General features: G+C 39.7%; 1 protein-coding gene across 1 annotated transcript; it reads left to right on the top strand.

Annotated features, from left to right (window-relative positions):
* Window positions 1-253: 253 nt before the first annotated feature.
* LOC108367153 (uncharacterized) lies at window positions 254-5332 on the top strand (the record flags this gene model as incomplete). The annotated part of the gene is made up of 2 exons (XM_017621738.1): window positions 254-4392; window positions 4999-5332. Coding segments are annotated over exons 1-2 (4473 nt in total), but the record flags the coding sequence as incomplete, so codon positions are not given.
* Between the last annotated feature and the right edge of the window lie 8192 nt (window positions 5333-13524).

Genomic DNA, 13524 nt, shown 5'->3' with positions numbered 1-13524 from the left:
ACTATCAGCAGAAGCACACGCGTTTTTCATTTTCCAGTTTGAAACTCTTGGTAATATTAACGTACATTATTTTGGTCCAACGAACCGGATTCCGCAGTCGGGACTGAAGCATATCTTTAAACAATCCACTTTTATAATTTAACTAATCTTAAAGTCTCGCGACTGCACGACGTAAAAAGCCCAAAAATCGTTGCAACGATTGCAGCACCTACATCGTAACCTGCAAATTTGAGGTTACGTTGGACACGTGATCATGACGGTCAAACTGCGCGATGCAGCGTTGAAGACCATCAAGAGATACTTGGCTGTTTCCATCAACGAAGCCAACGGATTCAGTAGCTCAAAAATTGAAGGCTACGTGAAGCTTCTAGAAGAGCAATGGGCAAAGTTCACGGAGGCACAGGATGCGGTAGAGGTTTCATGTGGAGTCGAAACGATTGATGCTGAAGAGCAAGCGCGTGTGCAGGCAGAAGCCTGGTACGTGGAGGCGCTTTGTAACTTCAAGCAAGTGCTTAGTCAAACATCGTTGCCTATCGCCAGTACACCCACGGCAGTAACACAGGCTATCGAGACGTCGACTACGGCAGTGCGCCTACCCAGAATCGAGCTTTCCAAATTTTGTGGTGACTCAACTGGGTGGATTCTATTCCACGATTCGTTTAAGGCATTGGTGCACGATAATACGACGCTCTCAGGCTACCAGAAGTTGCACTATCTTCGCAGCTGCCTTCAAGGCGAGGCGCTGCAGGTCGTCTCTAACCTAACAATTTCGGAGGCAAATTACCATGTGGCTTGGGATCTGATTTGCTCAAAGTATAAGGTGATGCGAATCATCGTTGATAGTCACTTTCGCGCAATATTCAACATAAAGCCAGTTACGAACGAAACAGCACAAACACTTAAACACGTTCTCAATTCAATGTTGCAAAACATACGGGCTTTGCAGGCGCTTGAACGGCCAGTAGAGGCGTGGGATGATTGGGTAGTATATTATCTGTTATCTAAACTTCCACATGAAACCCGGAAACAGTGGGAGTTGTCATTAACGAATGATAAGCTGCCTACATTCAACGACTTGCAAACATTCCTCGAGAGCCGGTGCCGATCGCTAGAGGTACTAGCACCTGGTAGTGGCGGACCAACCAGCAAAAGGGGCAGTAATGCAGCCGTGTTGCATGCGGCAAGTTCATCCAATCGACATTCGCCTCGCCACACGCAATCTTCAAGAGCCGATTCATGCACGTACTGCTCTTCTCAGCACAGAATCTACGCCTGCAGCAGCTTCAAGGAGCTAAGCCCGCCTGCTCGAGCACAAATCATCAAACAAAGGGAAGCATGTTTCAACTGTCTTCGTCAGGATCACAAAGCATCAAATTGCAAGAGCACGTCCAATTGTTTGAGGTGTGGTCGCCGGCACCACACGCTACTCCATGAAAGCTACAACAACACGAATAGCCCTTGCGAAACATCAGCAGCGGCAGCTGATACAGCATCATGCGCTGCACCTGCACCCAACCGGGTGTCTAGCGAAAAGCATACTCATCTAGCAACTAGTTCTCTTGGTCCTGTCAATGCGCTATACCGAAGCCACGACAGCGTCCTTGCTGCGCTGCCGACGTCAGCGCTGGCTTCGTCACAAAGGGCAGCTGAGCTCACTACTCCTGCAGGGAAGCGGGAGTCTAATGGAGCAGACATCAATTGTAATAGTGCACCAGCTGCACCGTTACCGATAACAGAGTTTCCACCGTGCGGCACATCCGCATTCTTGTCACCTGCTAAAGACCAGGCCCCCAACGGAGATGTTCAACAAGCAACAGTATGGTCGCAGGGTGGCAATATGACATCACACTACGCCGAAGCAGACAACGCCATATTACTGGCTACCGCAGTAGCCAATGTACGTGACTACGTCGGCCGCTGGCACGCTATGCGCATACTTTTCGACAGTGGGTCGCACGCTTCATTTGTCACAGAGCGTTGCGTACAACAACTACGTCTTCCAAGAAGATCATCAGCTATCTTGATCACAGGCATAGGCTCTACGCCAAGCGGTAGGCCAAGGGGTGAGGTACTCCTTACTATCGCGTCATCGCAATTACAGCCGTCTTACGTCATCAACGCCTTAGTTTTGCCAAAGATAACTAGCGATCTACCTACGACCTGCGTGAGCGTCGCAGATTGGCAGCACATCAAAGGACTTACACTGGCAGATCCGCACTTTGCCACACCAGCTCCCATCGACATACTCATCGGTATGGACGAAATGGAGCATTTTCTGACTACTGATCTACGCAAAGGCCCTCCTGGTACACCCCTGGCTCAGCGGACAGCACTCGGATGGGTTCTCTTTGGACGAACCAGAAATCCAACAACTACTACACACGCGGAGGTCCCGAGCCTACATTGCGATGTAGATCTTGTTAAGATTTTAAGCAAAGTTTGGGAGCTTGACCAGGTCCCGCATCGGCAACATCTCACGAACGAAGAAAAGTTCTGTGAAGATCTCTTCGACTCAACACACCAACGTGCGGCAGACGGGCGTTTCATTGTGCAGCTACCTCTAAAACCTTCTGTGCCTATAGGCGAGACCCGTTCTGTCGCATTACGCAGTTTTTACAGGCTTGAGAAGCGATTAGCTGCAAACGAAAACCTACGTCGGCACTATGTGGAGTTCATGCATGAGCTGTTGCGGTTGGGTCACATGGAGTGCGTCCGTGATAGACCCTCATCCTGTTATTACATGCCTCATCACGCGGTATTAAAAGAGACAAGTGAAACAACAAAATTAAGAGTTGTGTTCAACGCATCGATGAAATCCTCCTCAGGTTTTTCGTTAAATGATGCATTAATGGTTGGCCCACCATTACAACAAGAATTATTTCCCATTCTATTGCGTTTCCGTATGCATCGTTATGCCATGACCGCCGATATAGCGAAAATGTACCGCCAAGTATATGTTCACGAGAAGCATGTGGATTTCCAAAGAATCGTGTGGAGAGATGCGCCAACCGAAGAACTGAAAGACTATCGTATACTTCGTCTCACTTACGGTACAGCTGCTGCAAGTCACTTGGCTGTGAAGGCGTTGCAGCAAGTTGCTAAGCATAACATGGCAGAATTTCAGTCCTCTGCGGAAATCATTCTACGGGATTTCTATATGGACGACCTCCTTACAGGAGCTCATACCGCGGACGAGCTTGTGTTGCGTCAAAGTGAAGTATCTCATTTACTCTTAGAAGGCGGATTTGAGCTGAGGAAATGGGCCAGTAATTGCAAGCAGCTTTTGGATAAGATTCCAACATCCACAACGCCGATAAATCATTTGTTAGCTGAAAACGGGGAAGTGAAAACGCTGGGGTTAACGTGGAACACGTCTCACGATTACTTGACGTATGCGGTAAGTCTTAAGACACCTCCTACTATACTGACCAAAAGAGGTTTCCTGTCGGATGCCAGCACTACTTTCGATCCGCTCGGTCTAATCGCGCCTTGCACTATAAAGGCGAGAATTTGGTTTCAGCAGATTTGGCGCACTGATGTCGATTGGGACGAACCGGTTTCCGATCAAATAGCGAAAGATTGGTACCTTCATCGTGACGAGCTTCGATTGTTGTCTAACCTTAAATTAAACCGTTGGCTGGGTATGAGCCCAAATGCGCACACCGAATTTCATGTATTTGCAGATGCTTCGGAGAAGGCGTATGCGGCCGTGGCCTATGCACGTACTAAGTACTTAGACGGCAAGATCGTGGTCAATCTAGTTGCATCCAGGTCGAAGGTTGCTCCGCTGAAAACTACAACTTTACCCCGACTGGAGCTGTGCGCTGCTCACCTGGGAGCAAAACTCATTAAGCAGATCACCGCTTGTGTGTGCTCGCCAGAAAGTCGCATGTTCGGGTGGACAGATTCAACTGTGACATTGGCTTGGCTACAAAGTCACCCTAGCCGATGGTCTACATTCGTGGCGAATCGCGTGGCGGAAGTGCAGGAAATACTACCCTCCGAATGCTGGGCGCATGTCAGATCCGAAAGCAATCCTGCCTACTGTGCCTCCAGGGGTATGTCGCCATCGAGTTTGCTGTCACATAAGTTGTGGTGGCACGGTCCATCGTGGTTGTCGTCATCTAGCTACGTACGACATGAGGTCAAGCGACAAGATCACATCACTCAGCTTGAGTTGCGTAAGAAAACTGCTGCCGTAAATGTAGCTGAACCATCGCAGCAATGGACCCTTCTCGAAAAATGCTCCTCATTCTCGAAGCTGAAAAGAGTTACGGCCTATGTGATGCGCTTCATCGACAACGTGCGCAGTTGCGCGCAAACAATGCCTCGCAAGCAAACAGGACCCTTAACCAGCAAAGAAATCCAAGTCGCAGAGCTAAAACTCATAAGGTACACTCAAAAGTTCTACTTTTCCAATGAAATTTATCTTTGTAGCGCCAAAAAGCCACTTCCACGACGTAGCAGTCTTTTGCAGTTACAGCCGTTTGTTGATAAAAGCGGTATCCTTCGTGTTGGAGGCAGGCTGAAGCACTCCAATGTGTCGTCTGACGTAAAACATCCTGTAATATTGGCCAAGAGCTCTCCACTGGCAAAGCTAATAGTGGCAGATATTCACAAATTTACTCTACACGCTGGTCCTCGGATTATGCAGGTTGTCCTGCAGCGGCGCTATTGGGTTGTTGGTGCACGCAGTTTAATTCGAAACATATACCATAAATGTGTCAAATGTACCTTATTAAACCGTAATACAGCTCAACAATCAATGGGGAATTTACCCGAAGCTAGGGCTACATACGCTCGTTGTTTTACCCGCAGTGCAGTAGATTTCGCTGGCCCTTATGTGTACAAATTTACACATGGAAGAGGAGCGAAATCCATCAAAGGGTATATATGTTCTTTCATCTGCATGTGCACTGGGGCCATGCATCTAGAGTTCGTGGGAGACCTGTCGACGCCCGCTTTTCTCAACGCTTTTAAACGGTTTATAAACCGCAGAGGCTTTTGTAAGGTCATGTTCTCGGACAACGGCACAAATTTTGTGGGCGCCGAAAAGCATCTGCGCAACAGTTTACAACAGTGCATGACTGATGACAGATTTCGGTCATTTTTTAGCGATCTGAACATTGATTGGCGTTTTAACCCCCCAGCCGCACCCCACATGGGTGGCTACTGGGAGATTGGCATCAAACGTGTTAAGTACCATCTGAAACGTACATTAGGCGATACTCTCCTGTCATACGAGGAGTTCAATACGTTATTGACTGAAATTGAAGCTTGCGTGAACTCTCGGCCTTTGTGCGACAACTCAACAAATGTTAGCGACTTGGAGGTACTCACACCGGGGCACTTTATAGTGGGCGAACCCCTGAAGTGTCTCCCAGAACCTGAGGATCAAGGGTTCAATGGAAACCTTCATCAGCGATGGCAATTAATTTCCGCAATGAGACAGGATTTCTGGCGCCGATGGAGAGATGAATATCTCGTAGGCTTGCAACGCCGCGCCAAGTGGTTCCGACCGTCCCGCAATATCGAGGAAGGAGATGTTGTTGCCGTCTTTGACAAGCCTACCCCGCCGACAAAGTGGACGCTTGCAAGAGTGGTAAAATGCCATCCTGGAGACGATGGTCTGGTAAGAGTGGTCACGCTGCGAACGCCAGATGGAGAATTCGTACGGCCCACCGTGAAACTTTGCCTGCTTCCTACCAAAGGAGATTTGTTCTCCGAGGAGAATTTGTAGAGCCTTACTTACGAATACATATCCATTTAAGATAAAAATTGCCCTTTTTAAAATTAATAATCTTTATTGTAATTTCTTTCTTGTTGAACTTATCCAGGTAGTTCAAAGGTGGCGGTATGTTGGCTTCATATCTGCCAGTGCACATATGGGTTAAACGCACTGCTGCCAACCTTTACAACTATACCATTGTAAATGACATTTGTTATAATTCCTTCCTTCTTGCTAAATAAAAAAACGAGCGACTATCAGCAGAAGCACACGCGTTTTTCATTTTCCAGTTTGAAACTCTTGGTAATATTAACGTACAACATATCTAAAATTGTAAAATATGTATTAAAAAATTAAGCACTTAAAATGAAAGTAAAAAATTCATTAGCAATAAATTAAAAATACATACTTATTTTGCATAATTTTTATTTTTTTAATTTGCTTTGTTTAGGGCTTTATTGGCAAATAAGGTAAATAGTTCTTTAAAATCTTTAAAGTTAAAGCTTTCCCTATTGGGCCGCAAAAACGTTTTGTATAAGCAGAACGTTCTTTCTACGTCAACACTGGTGATTTGGATTGCTATGAAGCACGCTAGGTTACTGGGATTATAGCTATTAAGCAGGGATCACACGATTTGTACATTTGTACAGATTTGTACATTTTGGCAGTCACATAGTGGCGTTGTTTAGAAATTTGAGTTCAGCTCAATAAACGAATTTCCGAACAACACCACTCTATAACTGATTTTTCCTTGATTTTTTGCCCAAGTTAAACCATAATGGTAGTAACAGCAGTCTCCACAAGATGCACTTGTTCAGCGAATGATTTTTTCCTTCCAATTTAGTTATTATTTCCGACAAGATGCTGTAATTTGAGTTTTCAAACATTTTCTTTTTGATGCAGAAGTGCCCCTAGAGTAGGGTTACCAGATTCTAAAATGTAGAAAGGAGTACATTTCTATTCGATTGAAAAAAAGCAGCACAAACATAAAAAAGGAGTACAATTTTTTTTTTAAATTTTTTGTGCAATTTATTGATACAAGTTACCAAAAAGAAAATATACATATGTATAATCACATATTTGAGATCGTTTTCATTAATTAGGTACAAAAAAAAACAAAGATATCTTAGATATCTTTTTAAAAGCAACAATAAATGTTAAAAATAAATAACTAAATTTCACAAAAGAATTCCAGACTCTGCCAATTTTTAATTTAAGCCTTATAACTAATTTAATATTTTTCTGATTTTTATACCCGATCGCTCTGCATCTACCTGTCTACGACTTTGCGTACTAAGAGCCGGTTGCTCAAAGCCTGGTTGACATGACACTAATCTTCGGTTAACATCGTTATCGACGTTTTCGACTCCATGCATGTAACATGGTGTCGGTAACGACGATAACGATGTTTAACCGGAGATTAGTGTCAACCAGGCTTTGAGCAACCGGCCTTAATAGTGTTCGTCACAATATGAATAGCAAAGTACACGGCGTAAAATAATAACTGTCGCACAGGTCCTTTATAGATTTTGCGAAAAAAAGTATTTTGTTGTTAACTTTGTAAATATTTAACTTTAGTTTTATTAATTAGTTTTAAAATTTAAATTCTTATTTGCGTTTGCCAGCTTCGGGAGATACTTTGGGAGACAATTACATGTCTTTTTCAGGTGCATTTTTTCTTAGACTTTGTATAAAAAAGAAAAAAAAAACTGTATAGGGTTGGTCGAATGAATGGCCTCCTAGTCACCAGCTCCGAGCCTATTCGATTGCTGAGGCACCAAAACATAACTGCAGGTGGCATAACTCCAATTTTAAATTTTGGAATTATGTCACTCCTTGTACAGTGACAGAAGTCAATTTTTTATCCCTAATTGGGATAATCTCACTTTTGAGCCTAAGGCAGAGGTTTCCAAACTTTTTTTCTAGTTTTGGTGGACCCCCTGGTGCTGTATTTCAAACATTTTCCCAAAGTTCGTCAATAAATGTGAAGATTAGATGTTACGATGGAAATTTGCATCGCGGCTGAGCTCATAACCTAAATTGGGAGTGGCGAAAATAAAAATGGTATATGTTCTTGTGTTATATTTATTAAAATATTGTGATAGCACACTTGCAAGTTTTAAATAACAGAGCTCTCACTCCGAGAAGTCACATGTTTTAAGACCACTCCGATCGCTAGCGTTATTTACATCATCTTCACCATAAACTCCTCACATGTTCAGCTCATCCATGATTTTGCATGTGGCGTATTTGTAAAATAGTTTGCATTATAGTTTGCTTAGCGGCCCATCCTTCTTTGCACGAAAAACCTGTGCGCCTAACCGAAAAAAGCACTTAAGCGAATTTTCTTTACTACTTCAATGAGGAAGGTAGAATGGTATCTAAATATCTATATAACTACATAAAATGATAGCCGTTTTCGTTGTTCTGAGATAAGCAAGTTAAATTAAAGTTTGTAAAATTAGTGTAAGTTAGAGCCGGTGCAGGTCAAAGCAATACTTTATTTGATAATTGATAATAGTTGCACAACTTTTAAGGCTGTTGAATGCATCTATCGGACCAGTTTCCTTATAAATGTTAAAAATAATGCCGCTGATGCACATTTTGGGGTAGGTATCTTAAATGCGCACTTAAGCATAAAGGCAGCAAAGCAAAATATACTGTATTTGTGTTTTTGTATGGCATCACTTTTATTTTTATCGCTCCGGGTTTTAAAGTGATGCGAAAAATATGTATCACTCACTGCTGCTTTAATGAGTTTATCAACGATGAAAATTGCTGAGTTATGAAAGTTATATAAGCAAAAGAGACAGAACGCTCTTTTATGAGAAGTAATATTTTGAGTGGCGTGGTAGTAATAAATTTTGTAACACAGCGCTTTTTCTTTTTTAACTCACAAAAGAGGAAGTCAAAATTGCTTGCTTCTGAATTGAGTTGTAGTGAGGAGGAAGATGGAAGTTTTAAAACAGCACTCAGACTACGTGCCATCCATTATACAGTTTTCATGTCCCTTTTGATGTTTGTTAAATCTGCACGATTTACGAATAAACCTAAGCAGATTGTTGGGTGTCAAACAGCTCAGATGTTCGTCTCTCAACACTTCGCGGCCAATTGTCTTTATACCTAATTCTTGCAAAAGCGGGGCAGAAGAACACTCAGAGTAAAACAGGATGGTTATGTTTACCAACATCGCACACTGGGGCCGCCCCATATAAGCGGGTGGTCAAAATTCTGGGATCATTTTCTTTCCATTAGACTCGCTTGAACTACTTTTTTAGAGTAAATTTTTGGCGTCTTAACCCATTACTGATCATGCATTAACCCATTGGTGACCCAGTTTTTTGTAATATCTTATGTTAAGTTAATTTGATTTTATTATTGTGCAAATTATGAATAATTTAACCCATTTACGACTTTGACTTAACGCATTGATGACCATATTTTAACCCATTAGCGGCCAATTTTTTATAGAGTATTTCTCCAGCTAATTTTATTAAAAATAGGTAAGTTTAGGTTACAATATAATCAGGAAGAATGAGTGCTTTCGATTTGAGGGGAGCTTTATCTATGAATTCGTAGTACTTAAAGCTAAGTTAAAAGCTATAAAATGTAATAACAGTAACGAAGTGTGTATTTGTTGTAATCACTACGAAAGAGCTTGAAACAGATGAAGTCATTTATATAGAGATCAGTTAGATAGTAAAAGATAGGAATAGCATACTAGATACGAAAATTTACGTTTCAATGTTAAACATAACTAGTAGACCCGCATGGCGTTAAGACGCCAAAATTGAGTTTAATATTTTAAACAGATGGCAACACCATTCACAAACCTTTATAAATATTGCAAATGTTTCAAGTAAATTCGTCCATCCCTTTTTGAACGAAGAGAGGTCTCAAATGACGTCGGTTTTCCATTTCCTCAAAATTCAAACCACCGTGCACCGCTAAAAAAGGTTGTAGCCTCAAAAAATAAAACCTTAATGCACATTTAGAATGACGGTGCTGATCTGATGACATATAAACCCCCCATTAGTTATGGAACCCGATTTCATCATGTGACTGTCTTCGCAGTAGCGCATCCTGTTAACCGAGTTCTTCAAGACCTTGTTGATGGTTTCTGGCTCTATCGTAAGAAATGCCCGATATACGCATTAAAGGCCTGAATAGATTGTTCGCATTTTATCGGTCCTTCACGGCATGGCACAAAAAAGTCTAAGGGCGTGAAATCGTGTCTTCATTAACATTGTGTGAAAGCAAAATAAATAAGGCTTTTCAAACAGGTGGCAACCTTCTGCGCAGCACTTTCAAACTGAAATCTTTTAAAGCTCTTTCGTTTGATACTTTGATAAATAATTCAATTACCTAAAGAATTCAATTGAATTAAATTTTTTTATCACCTGGCAACTCTCCTAAACAGTTCAGATACAAATCCTTCTCAAACCCATGAACGATTAAATCACCTCTTTTAGTAATTTATTTCACTTAATAATTCATTTAAATTAAAAATTTTCAACAGCTGGTAACTCTCTTCAAACCATCAAACGAAATTTTGATGTTTAAACTGAAGATTTCTTAGCGCTCTTGTGTTTAACACCCATATTTTAATACTGCATATAACTAAATTCGGCTTTTAAACTCCTTTAGTCTGGATCCCTGTGGGGGAACATTTTGTAAATTACCTATGTAATTTTCCTGTTTAAAATTTAATTAGATTTTTTAAACAGGGGCAACACTCTCACAGTTAAGTTAAGAAGCAAAGCTTTTAATAACGATTTTGACTGATACCTATGGCAACTATTTTCAAAAAGTAAAACCTCATTGGACATCTGCAACCAAGTCTTTTAATTTGACACCTCATTTTTGAAAATCGAGCGAAGGATGGGGATATGATGGTGTCGATTCACACATAATCTCAACTTGATTTTTCAAAAGGTGGCCATTCTTTCCGGAAAAGTAAAAGCCTACTACACATCTACATATCGAGCCCTTTAATTTGATTCCTCATTTTTGAAAATCAAACAAATGGTTCAGATCTGATGACCTGGACAAAAAGTCCTTTCGCGTATTATATATATAGATATAGTTAAATTCGACTTTTTAAGCAGGTGGCAGCCTCTTTGAAAAGTAGTTTCGCGCTAAGATATTCTTAAATACTCTTCGTCTAGCATTGCGATACATATTTTTATCAACTGATGAATTAAATTATATTAATTAAACATGTGGCAACTCCGCTAAATATAGTTCAGAAATAAAGATTTCTCAACCCCCCTTTGATTGATACCCATATTTTAATAATTTATTTAACTTATTTAATAATTTGAATTTAATATTTTAACAGGTGGCAACCCTCTTCCAACACCTCAATAATATTTTGTGTGTTCAAACCAAAGTCTTCTTAATATTCTTTCGATTCACATCATTATTTTGACATTTCGTATAACTTCTGGATAAGTTAATTAAATTCGACATTGCTAGAAGGTGGTAACCCTCTTCAAAATATTTTCCAACGGCCACCTTCTGAAACCCCTTTCGTTATGCGCCCATATGTTGAAACATATTTCTCCTAATTAATTTTCTTAATTCAAATTGAATTTAATTTTTTATGCAGGTGGCAAACCCTCCTAAAGTTAAGTTGAGAAACAAATATTTTCAAAACCCTTTCCACTGATACCCATTTTGTAATTGATTTTTTTAGATAATTTGAATTAAATTTTTTAAAAGGTGGCCACTCTTTTCAAAAAAGTAAAACCTTATTGCATATCTGCAGTCCAAGAGTTTTAATTTGGTACCCCATTTTTGAAAATCGAACGAACGGTGCAGATCTTTTAAGCGGAATGAAAAATGCCTTCGCGTATTATTTTCAACTTAATTTTTTGAAAGGTGGCAACTCTTTTCGAAAAAGTTAAGCCTTAATGCCCACCTAAAGTAAGAGTCCTTTGATTTGACACCTCACCTTTTAAAATCGAACGAACGGTGTGGATCTGATGGCATTGATTATTAAATTATTTGAATGCAATTTTTTATCAGGTGGCAACTCTTTTCGAAAAAGTAAAACCTTGTTGCACATCTACAGACCAAGCGCTTTGTTTAGATCCGATCAGGTACCACATTTCCGATGAAAATAGAATTATCGAAATCGGTTAACGTGGTCCCCTGAAACACTACCTTCCCAGTTATGCGGTAACATACATAAAAAAAAATTAAATAAAAATATATTCCGACAAACGGATAACCTCCTCTTTTTTTTGAAATGGTTAATAAAATAAATAGCCAAAACTTTTCAATATGTGGGTCTCTTATAGTTATGATACGCACTATTAAAAGGATTTTGAGTATGAAATTTTGTAGCCCATTTAATTGTAGTACATTAAAGTGCTAGTTTGAAATAGCTAGGACTTAAGTATATCCATATGAAGTATGTTCGACTATTTTTTATATGGAGAAAATGAGCGACACCTTCACCAAAAAACTTGCCAAAAATCAACGGTATGTCCTAGCTACTTCAAACTTGCACTCAAAATTTGTTTAACCGACTTCCAAATAAGGAGGAGGTTATCAGTTCGTCGGAATATTTTTTTATTTTATTTTTTTTTATGTTTGTTACCGCATAACCGGAAAGGTAGTGTTTCAGAGGTGGTCCCATACTAATCTGGTTAAGATCCGATCAGTGGATCATGAGATATATATATATATTTTTTTTTATATGAGAATTGAAGTCGGGTTTTTTTTTGCTAAAAGTTACTTGTTTAAATATCTAATCAAAAACATCGATATTTTTACGAAGTTTGAAACTTAGCTTTATTCGATTTTTGTTAAGAAATGAACTATATTTTTATAAAAAAAAATAATAATTAAAATTAAATAATAGTGAAAAATAGTCAAAACTGTGGGTGCCTTATAGTTATGATAAGCATGATATAATGAAAACTGTGACACTTATTCCTCATAGTCAGAATCTACATAAATCCCATCCAAGCCCCGTTAAACTAATCTATATATTAATACGCTAACATAAATTTTGTCTCCGTTCGTTTGGCGATTCTACCGAACCAAGAACACCGTTGGAAAGGCATTTTTCCGTAGATGAGCAGAGTTTTTATGGTTTCACAATTGGTTGAAAATTACGGCCAAAACCGTCGTTTAAACATTTTCGAATTGTGCATAGATGTTGCTGCAACATGTTCAAATTGACACGTTTCGCATGTTGTTTCACTACAGAAATTAAGCTTTGAAATAAAGATAAATATGAAGATGGAGAAATAAATGATAACGCTCAAGTCAAATAAAAAGAAGGCAAAAGTGATGATAAGACGAAAATGGAGACAATGACAGATACATAAGAATTAGGGTAACTGAAAGGGTAAGAACATTTCTTGAATTTATGAAGTGAAACTTCTTTAGCGGCAGTTGGTTGGTTGGGAGTAAATTGTCAAATTCAAGGGGAATAATGCACATGGAAGTAGTTCTCAGCAGTTTAGTGGTTTGAGAATAAAAACAAAAACAAAGATGCCTAGAGGTACAGGCAAAAACGAAGATCCAAGTAAATTTAAACACTTTAAGGTAAAGTTGAAGAGGAATATGCAAAAATAAAGATAAATATGAAGAAAAGAATGAGGATGAAGATCGATATTGTTATCGATACAAAACTCTTTATTTTTATCGATATAATAATCGATATTCCTATCGATATTGTTATCGATACTGTTATTAATTAAATAACCGCTATTGTAATCGATATAATAATGAATATAATAATCTATATTGTTATCGATACAATAATGGATATTGTTATC

The sequence above is a fragment of the Rhagoletis zephyria genome, unplaced genomic scaffold, assembly GCF_001687245.7.
Source record: "Rhagoletis zephyria isolate East Lansing unplaced genomic scaffold, Rhagoletis_zephyria_1.1 Rzeph_scaffold_02566, whole genome shotgun sequence".
Lineage (NCBI taxonomy): Eukaryota > Metazoa > Arthropoda > Insecta > Diptera > Tephritidae > Rhagoletis > Rhagoletis zephyria.
Note: the sequence above shows the minus strand (reverse complement) of the source record. Positions and strands in the feature narration are given on the sequence as shown.